This window comes from Strix uralensis, chromosome 1, assembly GCF_047716275.1.
Source record: "Strix uralensis isolate ZFMK-TIS-50842 chromosome 1, bStrUra1, whole genome shotgun sequence".
Lineage (NCBI taxonomy): Eukaryota > Metazoa > Chordata > Aves > Strigiformes > Strigidae > Strix > Strix uralensis.
In genome coordinates, this window is record NC_133972.1 from 64,347,358 (window position 1) to 64,368,975 (window position 21,618).

Here is a 21,618-nt window from a genome sequence, read left to right on the forward strand (position 1 = left end):
CTTTCATTGTCTGATTTAGCATAAGAGATAATTACTTGCCATATCAGTTCATCTTGTTACCAGAACCAGTAAAGTTTGCAGCCAATCTCAAAGATTGTTTCTTCTCCAAAATCCTACGTACGTACTGAATTTTTTAGTTTCATTATAGGATACTCTATAATTGCTGGCTCGTTTTCACTGCTTAATTGTTTCATGTGTACTTTCTCCAAAATGAACAGTTTTCAGCCATGGGATGTAGCTGTACCTTGTCTCTTTGATGGACTTCTTTTGTAGTAGAACAGGGTGGCTACTGCACATATATGTAACTATATATTTACACCAATGCTGCCTGTTTAGATGGCAGTCCAATAGGATTAAAGTTAATACAAAGTTCTGTTACTCCTGAATTGATTTTGGTCTGAGGATATATTACAGATTTTCATTCTTTCATGTGGCAGGCTTATATAAAACCCTTTGTAGGGTTTAGGATGTTGAGCCGCATCACAGCGGCCAAAAGTCTTTGTTTTAATAATCTTTAAAATATTTAACATTTCCTATGGGATTATTCCTTCAATTTCAGTATTGTATAAATGTAAATAACATAGGTACCACAATAATGCTATGAGGTAGGTAGGCTTTTAAATACCAATGATTGGAAAGCTGAATTATGTAATTTAATCAAATACCCTGCAAAATAATTGTAATTTTCCCTCCACCTCTGTGCAGAAACTGAGTCACAGAAAAATTGAATCTCAAATGTATTAGGGTGTGCCTCACAGTGAGTACTTTTATGCTTTAAGTGCCTAGTTGAACAGACAGTTCTAAGGCTCAGAGTGCTCCCAGTAAAGTTGCTGGAGTCACAGATGCTCTTCATCCATAACAACTCATGCCAGGTGTCCAAAGCTGGCATCCAAAAGGAGATTTACCACCAGTGAATGTTCTTATAAAAAGGAAACCACACTGTCTGTCCTGGCTGTGCTGTTACACATCTATAATGAGGTGGCAATCGTTTTCATAGGATGTAAGAGATGTTACTTCCTTCGTCTCCTTTGATCCACATCTTCCTGTGTCCTACAGATGTCCTCTACACTTGCAGGCCAGCCTTGTTAGGATGGTGAATATGTGGTTTCCTTATGTCTGGTAATAGCTCTTTTGGCAGAGCTTGTTGATACTGGAAATGGTTTTTGTAGACTTGCTGAATACATTAGCGCACAATGAACACATTCCAGCAGCAAGACTTTAAGATCTAATGGTGTTTTTCTCCCTTTTAGTGGTTTTACATCTGCATCAATTACAGCTACCGTCCACCTCAAACCCCAGTCTGAGTGCTCAGGAAATGTTTGTACATCCATAAAAACACAGAAGAGAAGAGCATCTTCCCCAGAACTGTTTATCTAAATTTGCCTGTGAGCAAAAACCAAACAGGCAAGTTAGGTGTCCTTTTAATCCTTCAGGATGTGCAACACTCTCCAGTCCCACTGAAATCAGAAGTTGAGGACATTCAAAATACCAGGGTTATTCTTGCCTCATCCCATGGCATGTCACGTTAGCTAACGTTTATATCTGCCTGCAACACTCGGTCTCCACTAGATCTTGTGGTTGATTGGCAGAGCTGCAGGTCTCTATATGAAATGAAATGGAAGTCTCTGGAGGGCAGCTGCAGTTTTGGAAAAGGACTGAAGAGAGGGACTGAGTAGGGTGTCCTTTTTGATTCCAACAAAGCTAAAATTTTTCAGCAAGAGTTAGGATTTCCTTTGAAAGAAATAAATATATTACACTACACCACTAAAACCACTACAAATAAAACACATCAGAGCCTAATTATTTTGCAGGTTTCTTGATTCTATTCTCTTAAAATTAAGTCTCTTCATATGTAAAAGCCATCAGGAAGGGTTGTTTTCAGTGAAGAACGATAGCTAAAGAACAGTTACCTATATTCCTCATTAATTCCTTTAATCACAAGGTAACTCTTCCCCAGATATTTCAGGAGTAATAGTTTCTTAAAGTAGTAGATCCTTCCCTCAGCTGCTGGATTTCTAGTTTTCTGAGTCTGGCATCTTAGTTATTACTGAGTTTATTCTTACAAAGTTTTCTTTGAAAATGCTGTCTGTGAGGTAAAATGTGACACTGAGAGGTAATGAGTATAAAGTGAGTTGTACGAATGCACTTTACCCTGGATTAAAAGGAGGGACCAGCGGAGGCTGCATGTACACCAATGCAAAGCTTTTGAATGGGAAAATATCTCTAGTGCAAAAATCTCTGTTGGACCCTTGAAAGCTCCTTGAAAGCTTGAAAGAAGATGAACTAGACTTATCATGAAGATGCATTATCATGTTCTCAAACACTTGTTTGAATGGCTTGGGATTTTGTGCTTACTAAATGCTATCTTGTCTGCTCCCTTTCGATGGGTGCCCTCTGGACTAACCGATCATCTGTACAAATATCTGGAAGTACAAGAAGTGAACCAAATTCCAAGATCATATAGCCCACTTAAAAATATGTAGCTCTCTTCAGCCAAGTTCTTCTGTTCAGCATAGTTTTTATGCATTTAAGTCTGTCCTGATTTATGCTGGCATAAGCGAATCATCCTTTGTTTGCTGACATACATATAGATATAACAAGAAACATAGATGTTGTAACTTGAATTTTCTAATTGGTTGTGGATGTCTGATGGTTCTTAAATGGATTATAAATATATCTTAAATGATCTGTCTGATCACAATTCAGAACTGCCCTGAGAACGTAACCAAAAATACAGCTGGGGTAGATACACGGGTCAAATGAAAACAAGATGCTCGCAAGAGAAATGATCTGCTGCTGATATTGATTTTCAGCAAAAGATATGAATAATTTTTCTCCTCAAAGGCTGCTGAAAAAAATTCTAGTTTGTATAAAGGCATTGCCAAGAGCCTTATAGAAAGCAGACTGAGGCTCATGGGAAATATGCCCTGTTTCTTTTTGCCTCTGCTAATTTTATTCCAAGTGCTGAGATACTGTTAAAATAATGAAAAAGAAGAAAAAGCAACCATTAAAGCTCTTGAGCCATTTGTCATGAGATAGAGGTAATCCTGAGACTCACAGGAGTATTAAAATTATAACAATAAAGTAATACAAGTGCTGAGGATCATTTTAGAAATAAGCAATCAGACGGGAGGTTAGTACAACACGAACCTCGAGCACTCCCGTCTTGCCGCCCTGTAAATGGATCAGACAGTTCAACCAGTTGAATGATTAAAAGACTTTTAATGGCAAGGCAGAGCAATCCCTTTCCTAAACAGGGAGGTGAGATACATACTTTTAGTCTGGGGAAATGTGATGGAAAAAACACAGGTTCACTGTAAAGCTGAGATTTCTGTCTGCTTTTCTTCTGAACTGATCTTTGGTAATTATTCTTGTTTACAGCCTCTGGCCTATCCTCTTCTCCATCTACCCCAACACAAGTGACCAAGCAGCCCACATTTCCTCTTGAATCCTATAAGCATGAGCCTGAGAGACTAGAAACACGGATTCACTGTTCTTCACCTCCAGACACAGGGCAGAGATTTTCTTTGCCTCCATCTCAAAGTACAGCCAAGCCTCCTGTCATGACACCAGCTCCCTGTGCTACCTCAAAACCAGTAAGTAAAGCATGTGTCCAGTTTTCCACTGGGAAATATACAGGGTTGCGCGTTAACTGTTTCTTGTATTACAACCAATGGGCTACAGCATGTGTGTCCGTACTGTGGAACAGAACGAGAACAATGTCATGGGCCTTCTACTTCAGACTTGTCTCAGTTTTCCTAGTATTCAGCTGACAAGGCACAAGGAATCCAAAGGTGGTAGCTCCCCTTCTGATTTACCCAAATAGCAACTAATTTTTGCACTATTCTCAGGTGAGTTTTGCAGTGGCTACAGATCCCAGCATACACTGCTGAGATGCCATTTTAGAGAAGGATAAAATTTTATTTAGGATTATCTTTTATCTCCCTTAGGAAGAGCTGATGAGAGAGCTAGCAGCCAAGGAGAGCACATCAAAAAGAAATTCACAGTATGAGCTGCAGGGGTTCTGAGTTCCTGCTGCCTCTGGAGTCTGAGATGACTGGGACAGCTGGTGACTAATGGCACTAGTTGCTATCACACCTCCTGCCCTAGCTCAGAGAGTAGAGGAAGAAGGGCAGCACTACCAGGGTATTTAACCGGCCCCCCCACATAGTAGGGGTGTCTTCATAGAGTGGTTTCTTCAGCTCCTGGGAAAGCATGAGCTCAGCAGTTCCTGGGAATACATGAACTCCAGCCTCTGATACTCTCCACCACAACATCTGCACTGCATGCTGTTGTGCCTCCTCCCCTCTCCCTTGGCCAGCCTGAGCCTCAGAGGTGTCACTCTTCTTCTCTTTTCCCCTCTGCCTTTTTGACCCTTCTTTCTTTTTTGTCTTCATTCCTTTGCATTAACCGTATCTTTCCATTCACCATTCCCCTGTCTCATAGAACTAGCAGACTGTGATCTGTCCCCAGAGTTAACTACCCTGCATCTGTCTTTCCCAGCTTTTCTTCTTTTTTTTTTTTTTTTTTCCTCAGAATATAAAATCTTTGACATTTTCTGTATCTAGAAATCTAGAACTGTGAAGGCCATAAAGGTTCATGAGGTCTGTTTCCCCGTTGAATGGCTACAAGTTCAGTTTCATTCCAGTTCTTAGCAATCCCAAAACCTTTTTGTTTTTGTGTCAGGTACCTCCACAGTAGCAGCAGCCGTTGTTATGCTGAAAGCGTTTAGGTACTGGATCAGTGTTCACATACTACTTTCAAGTTGCTCACGCACATCCAGTAAAACGCATGCCTTGTTTTGGGGACCCCTCTGTAATGGTTTAGGAACTTTCTGATTTTCAACCTATTTTTTTTTTCATGGACAGGTTATGACCATTTGCTTTTATACTTAATAGCCATTTTCATTCATTTTTTGTTACAACCTGTTGTACCTGTAACCAACCTTTGTTTTTCTAGATTAAGCAAGACAAATTCTCCTTACAAAATACAGAGTTTCTGTTCTGCTGCTATGCAAAAGTAAATAAAGTATTAAAAAAAAATTCTACATTTATAGTTAGGGAACTCCAGCAGTACCTTTTCTTCAGCCAACTCAGTGCCTTTCCATGTAAGTAGTAATCTTGGGATACATAAGTTATGAAACTCAAAGGCTTGTAGCACACAAAAATATTTTTGGTAGGTTTCAGTCAATCAGTCATTATTTGCATATGAATGTGTTTATCTGTGTTATGCAGCTACAGAGGAGTCTTTTGTACCTGTTAGAATAGAAATGAGGAAACAACACCATCTTAGCACATTCCACTGACCAAAAGACTGAAAAGTTTGTTTTTAATTATTTGCTGATTTGGACAATATGAAGTTGAGTAGAAGATGCCAGAATAAAGAAACAGAATTCTCAGCAAGTATTTATCAAATGTTGTAGCTGTATAGATGTACGAGAGTCTGGATGGAAACTCAGTATGTTGGACTCAATTATCTCCTGTTCAGAAGATACAGAAATAGATAGTATGTGTAGTGCCTGATTATCTTTGTTTTCTACCCTGGGTACTCATTTATGAGTTGGGCTGCCAGTGAATCATTAGTTTTTTGGTTTACTTGGGAACAAATGTCAGCAGCTACAGATCTGTGAGGAACAAAGCCCTGGATGTTTAATTTTCAACACAGACCAGAGAGAAAGATTTGCCATGCTCTTCTAGGAGGAGAAACTGTTAGAGGAGGGAAAGGCTAAGTTTGTGCAGAAGGGCACGAATCTGAACCTGATGTGTGCTGACTTAAAAGTGTTGTGTCTTTTGATCCCTGTAAGTGAATTACCTATCATTCCTTTACACATATGACAGCAGTAGACCAACATTCTTAAGTACTGTATTTCAAACACTTCATTTATTCTGAGCTGTGCATTAATAAATACATGTTTTCACAATGCACATGCCATAAACAAATCTGTAAAAGGCAAACTCAATTTCTTGTTTACTTAAATCACCATTTCTTGGCATAACAATTCCAATTATCTTAAAAACACACTATAAATTATATGATAAATGATTTCATAGTGGCCATGCTCTTAGATGATCACTTTAATGACAGGGAAGCTTCTATGTTGACATCTGAAATGAGAAGTTAACCTTATCTACAGCGCTCTGTCAACTTAAATCTTGTTTACTCATTACATTGTTTAACTAGTGATGATAATGTGTGAGATCCCGGAACTATTATCCATGATTGCTATATATATTGGAGTAGCAAAGAAGAACCCTTGGACCCAAACCCGGAATTATTATTAAAAAACCCCATAGAACAGCAGATAACTATAGGAAGGTGCAGTATCAGGACCTGGAACTAATCTTAGCCCGTTTTTATAATTAACTGCATTTGAAGCTGATTGTGTACTTGTTTTTTATAGGTCTGAGACTGTGGCACAAAATGGTTAAATCTCTTCAGTAAGACAGAAGGCATTGAGGAAAGAATAAAAATATTTATTTTCCAGCAGATCTAATCAAAACCTTTCGTGTTTTAGTAGCACTTAGAACAGTGTGTATTTTGATGTGATTTTTAAGCCTTAGATTCTGGTGGGGAATAAAAAGTGGGAGATAGTTCCTGACAGAGGGAGATCCTCCTTCAGGGAGTATCATCTCAACACAGTATACAAACCTAAACAGTTAACCTTATGCTACATGGATGTCTGTGATAATCACTAAGGTCTGGATTTATCCCACCTAACTTTAGAAACCTATCTGAGCTGCTTAAGTTGGGAGTATAGTAGCTCTAGTTGTCTCTTATCCCAGAGAGGCGTTTGCAGGGGATGAAACAGATCTTTGGTGGGCTGAACAGCCTTTTGTGCTGATTATAAAGGGAGTGACTCCAGGTGTTGCATTTCTGAGTCACTTCTGTTAGGTGCCCAAAGCTAGATGTGATGAGGCTGTGATGCACCATTGCAGCAGCTCTTAGAGGCTTTTCTCTGGGTGTGTACTGTTCCTAGTGGTTGAGTTAAAAGGTTATAATGAGAAATTCAGCTGATAAGAGATCAAAGCTATACCAAAAGATTACTGTGCACTGCATTAAATGGGGAAGGAGCAATTTGATTTTTCACAGTACAGTTCATGACTCTGTACTTTGGCCCTGTGTTGTTTGGACTGTGTAACCTTCAGGCAGTAAGTGGTAAATGATAACTCTTCTCTAATGTGACATTACTAACCATGAAAGGAATGTAGAGAGGTTGCAAATTCAATAACGAACATGTTTGCCCTGTTTCCGCTTTGCTCGTATTTTAAAGTGGAATGTAGTATGTTGAGCTTAATGTGGTTGTATCCTTTTCATCTTTTCTTCGTCCACTGATGCATAAGACACTGTGAAAATAGCAGTATTCCCTGTCTTCTGCAAACACAGGCATTTTTGTGGTACATCATTTCCTGGCCTTTATGGGTTTCCCCTTTCCCAGCATGAGAGGAGGCCAGGCCAGAGAAAGAAGATGCTAGCTCCAAATTGAGGAGTTCTCTTTTGATGAAAAACAAAGTTGGGGCTTCCTCCGCTCAGAAGAAGTGACAAAGGCAGAACATGCTTACAAATGGCCCTTTCCCTATGATTGTGTAGTTAACCACTGTTCTCCAAATAACTTCTGAGCCAGGAAATTTTCCAGAACGTTCTTAAAGAGGTCATCTCACCCAGAAGGTAGGCTGAGACTTACGCTAAGCTTGTGTGAGCAAGTCCTGTTAAAACTGCAGATATAGCACATGGGAGGGACTGAAAGAGTCCAGTCTGTATTTGTTCTACACAGTCCTTGCTGCTCCAGCATATGGAAGAGGAGATGTAACGTACAGCTGGGACTCTCTTCCAGTCCTAGATACAGAGCGGGAAACAGGATTGCTTCTGCAGCTACCTGCTTGTTAAACAGTAGCACTTCCCTGCAAGGCTATTCATGCTGTTTCTTAGCCAAAATGTAGTAAAACCAAAAACAGGGCTGTTAACTTGTTCAGCATAAAAGGCTATTACATCACACCCTGCTGCTGGCAAGGGGCCTGGGAACCAGGATATGTGCAGCAAGTCCTTCAGTTGGCTCTCTCCAAAAAGGCATGCCACCTATCAGAGCTCCATAATCTAGCTGACTGATTAAAGAGATTTAAATCTGGTGAAGAGAACAGAAAAGTGTTCTTTGATTCTGATGTTGCCTTAAAAAAAAAAAAAAAAAAAGGCACAGGCTGGGAAAAAAAGGAATCCAGTCTGCAAATGTACAAGAACTCCCTATTTCAGCATTCATGTGGTTTAAGGCAATATATTAGAGTGCCAAGACATTACTGTGATTCAGCTTTGATTTACACCACAGTAAACTGATCACAGAAATTAGAGACAGAAAGGCTGTCATTTACCAGTGAAGAAAGCTCTTGCAGTGGTGTTGTGTCCAGGCTAGTTTTAAGTGCCTTAATACCAGCACTCCTTCTGGGAGATGATTCTGTTCTCTAATAGATCCTATGGGCTGTGACAAGCTATCATTGTTTAAACATTTCTCCTTTACTGGAACTGTTGCTGTCCATGTGAAAGTGTGTTTAATTTTAAAATGGTATATATTTGTCTAACAGTTGGCATGTAACTAATTCATTGCAAACCTAGTAAAGGAATAACTTTTTGATGAATTCTGTAACAATTACATACAATATTAATGGGAAAATGTTTTGAGCCCACCTGACTTGATTTCAGTCTCCTTTAACACAGCATCATGGTAGCTCCACTGAATTGAATATAGGCTCTCAAAAGAATGATTTAATATGGTTGGAAAGTCCATAGTGAGATTCAGTGGGATATAAACAATAAATGAACCAGTTAACTCACTTGGAACTGAACGTTACAAAAATAGAAAGCTTCAGCTATACCACACTACTTCATTTTATTAATTTTCTGTTTTCCCACTTCATCTTCTCCCTATTAGTTGTATCTTTTGTATCACATTTGATATTTTCCTCCCCTTTTAGTATTTAAAATATGCAACAAACGTCTTACTATCCATTTTCTATTGGTTTGTTTGCCTTTTTTTAGAGCTACTTATTTGGTTTAGAAGAAAAAATGTCCAGTCACAACCTCCTGAAACACTGGTTTCCTAATCTATTTGTATTCTGGTTGCAGTGTTCAGATTCATGGCAATCAATCGTAGGATGCAGAGAAATTGTATTGCATAAAGATGATTTTTTTCTGCCCTAAGGAAATGTGTGTCTGTGTCAGCTTGCGGCTTTTTCTGCAGCCGCAGAGATAATTTAATCAACTATCTATGGATTCACTCAGTAGATAATTTATTTTAATGGCATAAAGTCCTACAATTCCTCTTCCTAGTCCTAGATCAAAAGGAGAAAGGCTAGGTGGAAAGGATGAATAGCCAGAACGCTGAGTCAAATCAATTCCCAGCTACTTTGACAGCTCTCATAAGGCTATAAAGTAGCTAAGGCAATTAAAACTAGAGCATCTATGAGTCTTTTTTAAGACACACATTGGTACCAAAATCATGACCCCAGCATCTTGAAGACAGAGTTAGTGGCTTAAAGCTAAGTTACTTTTATCGCCCTAAGTCCTGGTATAAAAAAGGCTAACCCTAAGGATCTGGCCTCATGTGTCTATATAAATAGATATCTTTTGAATAAGTAATATGACGTAAGAGGGTGCTTTAAAACTGCCAGTCTGGTTCTACCCATTGAACTGATTTCTCATGGCACAGTTTATTTCTGAATTTTAGACTTGTTGATTTAATAAGCATCCTGTTATTTTGCTGGAAGATCAGAACTTCTCTTAAGAGTAAGCTCTATCAGTGATTAGAAGCCGGATACATACTCTCTGATTTAATGTAAAGCTGCAGCTTAATATAGGATCGCTGACAGTTTCTTACCAGCTATATCTGGGCAATTTTGGAACACAAAAAGTATTTACCATCTAGGCTGTTTATTCACAAAGCAGTAGGGATTATAGACCAAAGTCTTTCCATGAGAGTGGAGGAGAGATGCAGTTTTGAACCTGTTCTGTTGCACCACGCCTGCTTATGTATTGGACTAGAGGGAAAATATAGCTGAGAATAAGCAAAAAATGCTTGTGAAAGGGAACTCTATGAATTCCTTGCCATCTTCATCTCTCTTAGCCCGGTTTTGTCTATACTGCATTTTTAGATAACACTGTCTTTAATGGCCAACAGAGCTTTAAAGAATGTAAAAAGCTGGCTGATGCAGGAAGGAGATGAACTACATAAATCAGTGATATTCCTTTCCCACTTCCTCACAACATTCCCCAGTCCCTTCCTCTAACTGGATGAAATAACCTGTTGAAGTTGGAAGAAATAAAGGGGACATGACAAACAATACTCATTTCTGTATGGCTCCTTTCCCCCAGCTTTTGTATTTTATAGTGTCACTACCTGCTTGTGCATGAGGAGAGCAATACAGCTCTTTAAAAATACAGCTTGGGTCTGTGTTTTTTTTTTCTTTTAAGATTACAATCAAGCAAGTTTGGCCATTTGAAAGTCAGCTGCATGGGCTGCTGACTCAAAAGAGGACTAGATACCATCTTGGCAGCAGCTTGGAAAAATGTTTCCATTGTGCTGGTGAAATGAATGCAAAATATTTATTCTTTGAGCTTGTTCACAACAGCATTCTCAGCTGGAACTGAGGGTGGGGCCATGTGGAAGACATTTGTAGGAAGACAGTAATGATTTGTACAGTGCCCAAGGTACGCATAATCTTATTTTATGATTAACAAAGGACAAAGCTCCTACCATATGGGGCTTATAAGCTGAAGTGTAAACTGGTGAAGTAATCAACAGAGAATAAAAGAGAAAAGGTAATGGAGGCAGAAGGTCAGCAAAAGAAGGAGAGGGGGCAGAATTCAAGAAAGAAGGTTTTAATTTAGTCTTTTTGCATGTTTAGGGTTACAGTATATTGACAGTGATAAGACTTTTGAAGTTTTTACCTATTTCACTTACAACTGCACAAGTCAGGTCGTCTGCAGTATATAGAAAGTCCTCTTCCTTGTACCTCAGAACAAAAAGTTACTAATTGCTATTTTGTGGTATATGAGCACATATGATTCAAGCAGAAAAATAAACATGATTCTTGCCCTAAGGACCTTATTGTCCAAGAGCCTGATCTAGCAAAACAGGCCAGGCAAATTCTAAAACCATAAGAAAGCATTGGCTTAAACAGGATTGTTCCTAAGCACTGCTTCCAGTATGTGCTTGCAGAATAGACTTTAAGTGTAGCCATAACATAGCTAGCAATGACAGAAGGCATTGAAGAAAGGTAACTTGAAGGTTACAGCACTGGTTTGGTTGAGGTTGCTATGTATTTATGTTGCTGAATCTCAGGTGCTGTTTTGTTTTGGTTAATGTCAATGTGATGATGGCCTTGATCCAGGAAAGTACTTAAATGTGCAGTTAATTTTAAGTATATTGGTAGTCCTGTTGGAGTCAACAGTACTAGAGCAGTTAGAGCTATGTGCATGCCAAGTCACTTTGCTGGATCGGGGTCTTTGTACAATTTTTATTGTCTATTAAAACACTTACAAATTACTAGCACAAGTCCTGAATATGACAAAGGAAGCTGATGGACAGACAGAGGATGGAAAAAAGTTGGGGAAAACATTAAAGGTTTAGAAAAAACTAAGTGAGGGAAAGAGCTTGGGAATCAGAAAAGAAGAGAGCTCCTGCCGACAACGGAAAATCGCTAATCATTGAGTAGCAGGGAGAGCAGCAGCTGCAAGATTGCTATCTGCCTGCTGCTGTGTGTTTGGCCTTTCAAGCTTTGGGTGTTGGGATTGTATTTACTTGGAAACATTTGTGGTGTGTATTACCTCAGGATCCAGCTTCCTACATAAATGAAAACATTTATTGATGAAGACGTGGCTTATGAAAGAAGACAATGGATTCCTACCCCTTTCCCTTCATCCTGCCAATAATGACTGCACAAGAGTACATCCCAACAGACCTGTTGCACACAGGGACAGGACGCTGCCAAAGCTGATGATTTCCATGGAGAGTGCACAACTTTCCTGGAATATGTCTTCAGAAAAAGACAGCAAGATGCCACTAAGCATGGCTATGGTATAAAAGGCCATAATACTAACTCATCACCAAGTAGTTTCTTCCATTATCCAAGATTTTACCGGTACAGAGGTTACACTGTGAAGAAAAGGATGACTTCCTCAATGTTACTTCTTTTTCTCCTGGCGTCAAGCATTTGGCTGTTGCTGTTTTAGAGAAGAAATCTTGGAATTCAAAGAGCATTTCAGTTGCAGAGTCATTAAGGAAAACAAGAGTTTAAAAAGGAGAAAAACATAGTGCCAGTTGCTGGGCATGCTTTGGAGATCAGAGAGAGCTGTCTGCAACCATCTGCCCTATCAGAGATCACTTGAGCAACTCTAAGTCACTTGGTCTCCCAGTGCCTCAGTTTCCCATTTATAAAAAAAATGGGGTTACACTAAGCCAAAGAGATATTATGATGATAAATACATAAAAACATTCTACAGAACTGCAAGTTCTGCAAGTGCCTTAAGATAAGTTAACCACAGATAGCCTGTGCTGTATTTAAAGTTTGTAGCGACAGGCTTTAACACTGCAGACTGTAATTGTGTAGAGGAACCTATCATGTTTTCAGAGCACATCAAGATTTACACAAAAGATCACTGTAAAGAGCTCTTCTGAGCCCGAGGGAAGCATGTCAAGAAATAATTTCAGCTCTTTGCAAACCTTTAACTACAGACTGAATCTGCATCTAAGCTTACGTGCTTGTGAACCCAGTGTTTGCCATATCCACGCTATAAGCATCTACTGCCCATGGAAACACTTTTGTATCCACATCTCCACAAGCTCTGTAGTAATATGAGCATGGTGGCAGGCTTGCTCAAGGTGTATTCCTGGTCCTTAGCATGGAACTAATTTCAGGTTTTTTCAGTTCTAGTTCCTGGAATACAGGGAAAAGCCTTACAGTATTTCCATGTCTCTTTATGATATTGTTTGTAGTCACAAAACATTTAGCTCAGACACTTGATACGCTTCTTGCTTAGCACAGTCCTTGCTTCAGTCCTTCCAGACAGTGTCAAACCACAGAACCAGTACAGAGGACTGTCTGGTTTCACCTGTAGTGTACCTGAAATGATGGATATAGTTAAGAGGCTGTCTAAAGGGAAAGCATGCATGACAGAAGGAACATAACCATTGCATGTTGCTGTCTCTGCAGATTTATTTTGTGCATAACAATAAAAACCAAACAGCGCACAGAAATTAGGCCTGGAGTGATCAGCAATAGGTCTGGAAGTAATTCAGGAAGAGGGTTAGGTTCCTCAACTTGTGCAGATTCAGTGCCAGCTGAAAAACAAGTTTTTTGTCAAAAATGAATTTATTTGTAGATTATAGGTTCTGTGTTGAAGGAACTTTATGAACGTATTGTTTTGTCTACCTGTAATAGTAGCTACTCTGAGATAACAGACCTGACAAGCTTTAGTGGGCCCACTGATGGCATTCATGCCTAGAGTTTGTCAGCTGTGGGGTGGGCTTGAAATCTAATGCAAACATACAAGCGCCAAGTGCTACGAGTAAGCCCTTAGGTGTTTAAAGTCCTCCTAGAACTGCACTGAAGAATACTTTACTATCTTTGCCTGCCTCTTTGAGATAGTTTTCAAAAACTCCTTCTGGAGTCCTACTGAGTAGTGAAATCCTCAGTCATGATAAGCGCTGCAGAAAGCGACCATCTATAGCGCAGCTCATGTGCTCCATGTTTTAACCTGCAGTTACCTGCTGCTTAGTGCAGCTTGTGCCACAGAGAACTGTTTGTTCAATCCAGATCTATGCAAATTTCCTGAAGAAGTTTCATGGAGATTGTGGGTGATTCAGCTCTGAGCTGAAGGTTGTCTCTATTTTTCAGTAAACTACCCTTGTAAATCTGACCTGCATCATCCTGCTAACGTCTAGGCTCAACAGATCTGCTTCCAGATCTTTCAAAACTGCTGATGAACATGAAAATGACATTTTAATGGTAGGCTGCTAATAGGTTACTAGAATTTTGCATAGTTTACTCAAGCCTGAAGTGTATCGATTAACTTCAGGCTTTGTTAGGGAAAAGGTGTTTCATTTTAAGTTTAAAAAAGATCATTATTGAAAGCTGGTGTAATAAGTGTTTGCGCAGTGAAGTCATGATCCATGACTGAGGCTTTGAAATAAAACACTAAAATGAAGAAAGCGAAATAGTGTATAGTAAATATGTTTATTTAAATCAGATTTGGCTCTGAGTATTTTTTTTTTTTTACATTTGTTATTCTCAGTGGCCTCTGTTCTTCAGACAGTACTCTGTACTCAGTAGTACATCAGTACTACTCTGTACTCAAGAGTACCTCAGGACTCTGGCCTCAATCCAGCTAAAGTACTTAAGTAAGCGCTTAACTTTAACTAACACAAATAATTCTGTATTCAATGCCAATGAATGAATACCACGTAAATCTGGGGTCATGCTTGCTCTTCTTTTCCATTTACGTGTTTACCATTAGTATTATCTTAATCTGTTCTTTGGGGTTTTTTTAAATGTACGTTTGTCACAACAAAATATCGACTGTAATCATGCTTCTTACCTGATTACTGCAGCTCTCTCCAGCAATAATTTCCCCTTGCCCTTAACGCTGCCCCTCAGTGTGATAAGAGGTAGGTCCTATTTCAGAGAGACTAAGGAGCACTCAAGCATAGGTGTGAAAACAGCTGAAGTATATCTTTTAGAGCATATATGATAACAAACATTTAAGACATGAAGACTTAAAAACTCTGGAATAGATTAAAACTAAGTGGCATCCCTGTGTTTGCAATCAGGTAGCAGGCTTTGAACATCAGTATTCTTAACAAACTCAGGTTAGTTCCTCCCAAGTACTTAACTTTTTTGAACTTTGTGTTCAAAAGGACAGAATTTAAATTGTTGGGCTGTTTGATTAAGAACGTGTCATGCTGATAGTACTGATTTGGACTCCACCTATTCTACAAGAGTAATCTGAGGAGTTAACATTGGCCACAAAGATTTATGTAGAGAAAGCCTCTGATATTCTTGACTCAAAACTCTGCCTTATCTGAGTTGCAGAGTGATACAGGATCAGACACACAGCTAGAGATTAGAGATTATGTAAACAAATCCTGCCTCTTCTCCACTTCTGCCTTGACTTCTCTGTAAGAATTTAACTGGGGATCTAGACTATCCCTTGGTCTTTTACTTCCTTTGAAGTTTATTTTTCAGAAGTGCTTAACTCTTCTGTCACTGGTACCATTTTTTTTTCTCAAAGTGAGGTGCTGCAGGACACCATGAATAGGTTCTATGTTTCTGGTGTTAGATCAAAGGAAATTTTATAAATCCATCCTGTTTCTCAATTCAATCAGTGACAGAACTCACTGAGATTAAACTGCAAGTTCATTTCTATACAGAAATATTTAGGAAGGGCTCTCCACTAAAAATGTGAAATCACTCTGCACATTCAGTTCACATGTCTTCAGGGTAAACAGATTTCAACACTCAGTACTGTAATTGCAGTGAAGATTTAGTAGAAATGAAAGTTGTCCATTTCATCATCTTTCCTAGTGCTGAATGCACTCCTATGTTATTTTTTTTTTTAGGATTTGGCCAAATCTGACGTTGTTCCATTTATGTTATCCCTTTAACCTACTAAAGATCCCCAGCTGTGACTGTTTATCACTAATAATTAACTCTGTAAAGTAAATAATATTATAGCTACCGTTATGTAGGAGGATACCCTCAGCGGGAGGCTAGTTACTAGTTATAAAATGTAATATATAGTTGTTCTGTATTCCAAGTCAAAAGACTCCTGCTTACAACCACTGGGTGAGTCATATTCTGATGATATATTGGGATGAAGAAAAAAAAATCCTTTCAAGGTAGAGTTCTTATCTGATGGGATACTCTGAGCTGTTTTAAAATGAAATTAGAGCCAGATTCAACCTCATCATACAGTATTAAAAATACATATAGAATATATAAACATGCTCCATCACTTTCATATCTCCTCCAGGATAGTTGTCTAATTCCTTGAGGGCCCTGCAGATTACAGACAGAGCACGGAACTGACACTAGTAAGGACACAGTGGAGAACATAAAATGTCGATACGGAGTGCATTTTCAGTGCCAGGTTAGGGGATTTAGTTACTGTGTTCTAAACAAACTGTAACCTCTGAGTTGTCACCACCTTCATTTATGCATGCTACACTCTGACATGATTATAGCATTTGATATTTCAAAAGCCTTTTAAGACTAGAGCAAATTTTATTGCATTCCTTCCAGGTACAGAAGGAAAAAACTTGAATCCAGTATGTTATTGATTAATTGTAATTTAGTGGGAAATAACCACTTCTCAATTTTTAGTCATGAATAAAATTTTATTAGCAAGCGGCGAGTGAGCAAAACAGCGCTGGGTGTGCCGGGAGTCTCTGCTCTACCAAGACACACACCTTACAGGACAGAACTGAGTCCCTTTATAGTGTAGGCTTCATCCATATTCATGATGGGCGTACCCTGAGGGGTCTGCAAAGGTGTAAACAAGTTTCGCGGGCTTTTCTCAGGTTTCCGTCACAGAAGGGGGGATGACTCAGCACAAGTGTTTTTGTAGTGGCTTGAAGATGGGGGCCATTTTAGCTCCCTTCTAACAACTGATTTTAACAATAGAAACTATATACATATATCTTATTTCTTATTTACATAAGAGAATTACAAAACTGTTCGGCCACAACATCCTGACTACAACTTCTTTTTCCCCTTGAGATTTGAATAACAAATACCATATATGTTTTATTACACAGTATTCAAGGGGATTCAAGGCATCCCCTTCCTTACTAGTTTGTTTGGTGCTGGAACAGAGGTTCCTTATTATAAATGGTAGAAACTACAATTCCTGCACAGCTCTGGTCCGAGCTTTTGGAGGAGAGGAGGACTTAGTATCAGAACCAGGCCCAGAGCTCTTCACTGGGACTGACCATGTTCTCTAAGCACCTAACAGACTCCTAGACTGCCACCCCCCAGTCAGCCTTTTCACCATGCAGTTAGCATTTTTAAATACAGAAGGGATCCAAGATGGCATCCTAATCTCAGCCTCACTGATTCTAGTGTCCTCAGCTGTTGTAAGCTACTGGTATCAGTTATCACACTCTAGCAGAATACAAGTAGGAGTTTAATTTACAGTTTAACCAGCAGATGAAACCTTTTTTTCTGATAACTTCTGTCTTTTTCCACTTCATGAACCAGACTAAATTAAAGCAAAAATAAGCAGTAAGTGTTTTAAATTAATTTTGCACAAACAGATTGCAACAGAATAAGCATATCTATGACATACATTTGGAAAAATTCAAAATTGTTCATTGACAGCTCATCAGGAGAAGAGCTGTTAACTACTTGAGCTGTATAGAACTGTAATTGTAGTAAGGAGCACTAGCAAATGGTGGGAAAATTACCATTTGTAGTTTACTCTTGCATTCAAAATGGGTTTGCCTTGATTTGCATTTAGATGGGAATTCCTTCTTGTTGCTCTTCAATCCATTAGGTTTTATAAGGTAAGTAGCTTTTGTTTTTCTTCTGAAGTACTTGGAAGGGCATTCAGTTTTACTGCTGAACTATGAGCTGAGCAGGTGGCACCCCTAGCATATTGGTATTAAGCCTTTGTTGATCAGAATGAAAGGAGGAGTAGACAAGTCAGGAAAAGCTTTAAGAAAGGCAGCCTTGAAGTTACCTGGAAATGCCTATTTCTAAATAAAAGCACAGGTAACATTTTTGTTGCAATGCTTGAGTAAGTCATTTCCACACAGACTTATGATTTGCAGCAGCATTTCTTTTTTTTAGGTTGTTCTTCTATTCTTAACCAGTCACCAAAGACTAATATGTAATCTTTATTATGACTCAAACAATATTTGCCTTTGAATTTTTCTAATTTAGAATTAAGGCTACTTGTTTGGCGGGGGGCAAAGCAAATTTACATTTGTATAGATTGTTAGTAAACTGGCTTTTGTACAGAACATACCTATAAAGACTTCTAATTGAATTATCATACTAAGACTAAATACATTTTTCTAAAGATCGGACAAAAATAGAGACAAAAGAAAATAAGTCTGGAAAGAACACTAAAAAATCATTTTTCCCCACAGCACAATCAACTATATGTAAATAATTCCCAATAAATGTTTTTAACCATGCTAAAAACCTTCCATGACAGAGATTTTACAGGGTTTTTCAGCAAAGTGAGCTGGTGCTTCACTGTTACGTTCAGAAAGTTCTCCCAAAGTCCAACTTAAGACTTTCTTGCTAAAGGCTAAGTAGATAACTTCTTATCCCATAACCAGTGGACCTAGAAGATAGTTTATCACTTTCCTTCTTGCAAAAACACATTCTGTTTGGAGGCTGTTATTATATTTTGCTTCAGTCCTCTTTTTTTTTTTTTTTTTTTTCCTAGACTAAGAAACTGGGAGGTTTTCAAGTCCTTCTTTACAGGTCATGTTTTCTGAACTCCAAGATCATTGTTGTTGCTTTTCTTTGGACTCTCTTGGCTCATTCTTGTGTTCAGTGCCCAAAACTGAATGCAGTATTCTAGCTGGCATCTAACCATGGAATGTGTAGAACAGATTTCTTTGTGTCTTACCTATAACACATTTGTAGATAGTGTGATTTTTTTTTTTTCCAAGAATCTGACATTTAGTTTCATTCTCAGGTCTTTTCCTTGTATGACTGCTGCAAGCCAATCCTTTCCCATTTTATTTTTGCATTTGATTATTGTGTAATGTGCTCTACTTACCCATATCAAAGTGCATCCCGTTTTTCAAAGCACTGCAGCAATTCTCAAGATTATTTTAAGTTCTAAGGCTATCCCTAAAAGAGCAGCATCTTTTACCGTTGAGTCATTTGAAAATGCAATCAGGTTATTCATTACTCCTTCATCAAGTCATCAGTGAAAACACTGAGTGATATTAGATAGAACACAGACCTCTGTGGAACCCTCTCTTAAACCCTTCCAATTAGATAAAGAAATCTGACTCCCTTCGTTGTGAATATTGTTGTGACCTTTAGCAGTCGTTTCATCTAGACTATCTGGCTTGCTTGCATGAGTGTCATGCAAGTTAGTGTCAAAAGTTCTGTTAACTTGCGCGGCATCTGCTTACCACAAGACTTCTAGCCTGTTATTAAAGTCACTCAGATTGGCTTGGCATTGTTTATACACGTTGACTGTTACTGATAATCCTTCTTCCCTCTAACTACTTAAAATGGGTGTATTTATTCTCTTACCCATCTTGGAATCAAAGTTACAGAGTAGTTTATAGTTTCTTGGCTTCCTCCCCCCCCACCTTCCATTACAGATAGCTATGCTAAGCAAGATGAACCTGACGAAGTGGAGATGTAGAGATCTAGTCAGTACAGTGACTGCAAATCATTTTATCCTAAGTAGTTGTCTAAAATAAGCCATGTGAACAATGTCCACTGGTTGTGAACCAGTCTCCACTGGTTGCAGAAGTAGCAGCCTAGGGTAACTTCTTCAATATGGAAAGCTACACAGTAGGTGTCACAGAATCACAGAATCATCTAGGTTGGAAAGGACCTTGAAGATCATCCAGTCCAACCATTAACCTAGCACTGACAGTTTCCAACTACACCATATCCCTCAGTGCTGTGTCGTTCAAAGCATTTTGATACAGCTGGTCTGATAACTGCTACTGACAGATCCCTATCCCAATGGATGCGTTCCTGCCAATTCAGGGATGCAAGATGGCAGGAAACTACATAAAAAATAATTTTCTGCTGATGTTAATTGCTGTTCACATCCCTGAACTGTCCCTACATTTTCAATACTTAGTGTGTTCTTATGAAAATAATGGGATTCCTTCAATAGGACATAGGACTAAAAGGACTCCTAGATTATCAGATAGCTTTTAACATATTCATTATAAGTGCATATATAATTTACAGGACTGATTTTACTTCTACAGCATATTGTCACTCCCTTTACCCTAGAAAGCTAAAGAAAACAGGCAAAGTAAGCAGTTACCTATTAAAATTTACATTCTAGCCTTCCCAGAAGTCCTGAAACCTCTTTTGTTTACATCCACCTTTTTATGACTTTTGCTGTTGTATCAACCTTGACTTGTTTTACTTTTACTCTACAAAGATTGCTAGCATTGCTGTATTAAGCTTCTGCATTAGCATTTTATTGTCGGTCCGTGGTTTTTGTCATAAGTAATGCCCCTGTAAAAACCGAAAATTGAAACCTGGCAAAGAAGAAAGATATTCAGGCAGTTTTGGTTTTGCATATATTTCTCTTCTAAACTTCTACATATAAAATTTGTTTTGCTTAGTAGTATTTAGTAGACAAAGTAGATACTGTCTTGTTGCATTGGGTATCTCAAACCGTTAAAATGGGTTACCTGACACACTCTGATAGCAAACATTTAAACCATAATCTAGACAAATCCCTTCGTTATAGTTACGAGAAACCTCCTGTGGCAGTAGAACAAATAGTCACAATAAACAGATATTGAAATGTTACAATATATAATATCATCTTGGTGGGAAATATAGGTCCTTTGAAAGACAGATCTTTTCCCTATCTTCAACCAGTAATCCTTTGGTAAAATGGCAGGCAGAGTTTGTACAGAGAGGTAATACCTAAGACTGTTAAAAATATCTGCTAATTTATCTAACCCTGTAGTAGTTCACAATGAACAAGATGGTGTTTTCACCATTGATTTAAGCTGATTTAAGAATGGGTTGTTTTCAGAAGGTGTGGTTCCGCTGTCGCTCCTGCCCTTGGCACTCCTTGTGCCAGAGCTAGCTGAAACAACTGCACAGTGAGTTGGATTTGGAACTGATCTGGATAAAAACCAATCTTTGCTTTTATTCCCTTTGGTTTTCAGCTGCATCAGTTTCCTGTTCTGACTCACTGTGTTGCCTACAAGCCAAAAGAAGCTAGAATGCAAAGCGAGGAGCAAAATGAACACCATGATCAGCAGTTTATTCCAAAATTGGTTTAAACAAATTGTGAGATTGCACGCAGAGTGAGATGGAGTTTCAGCCTTTAGTTCTCTATTTCCTTTGGGGTTTTTTGAGCAGTGTGGATGTTACAACATAGCTATAAGGTTTCCATTACAAAGCTCTGTTATATATTAAATTACTGCCTTTATATTGAGTTTTCCATAGTACTCTTGGTGTGGAGGTAGATTGTGCCACTGTAAAACCCTGATCTTGCAGTAAGCTCTGAGTTCACAGCACAGCATAGCTCATTGCATGAAATAGGCTTAACTGACTTCTTACAAACATATCCATGTCCGGTAGCAGGTGAAATGCAATGTGCACCTTTGAAGACTCAGTGTCACTTCCAGCTACAAACAACCTTGGAGTTGTATTTCCTCATGGCTGGTGTTTACTAGATAATTATGGAGAGAAAATACTTGGGTTTTTTTAAAAAAGAAACAAAATCATGACGGTTATTTCCGATCAGATATGTCATCTTATTCTTCTTTTGATTAGCAAAAGAGGTTAAAAACTCTTATCAGTGTCAAGGTACATCATAAGAAAGATGAATTATTTAGAGCTTTTAGAGATAGCTCCCAGAGATAATTAAAAGCTTCCAAAACATTTTAATTAG

General features: G+C 38.6%; 1 protein-coding gene across 4 annotated transcripts in view; it reads left to right on the forward strand.

Annotated features, from left to right (window-relative positions):
- Nucleotides 1-21,618, forward strand: part of PRKAG2 (protein kinase AMP-activated non-catalytic subunit gamma 2) — a 222,529-nt gene that overhangs the window by 145,242 nt on the left and 55,669 nt on the right. For all 4 annotated transcript variants that reach the window (XM_074869132.1, XM_074869142.1, XM_074869153.1 and 1 more), the window contains one exon: nucleotides 3,382-3,596. In XM_074869132.1, coding sequence (XP_074725233.1) covers nucleotides 3,382-3,596 — 215 coding nt within the window. The remainder of the gene's footprint in view (nucleotides 1-3,381; nucleotides 3,597-21,618) is intronic.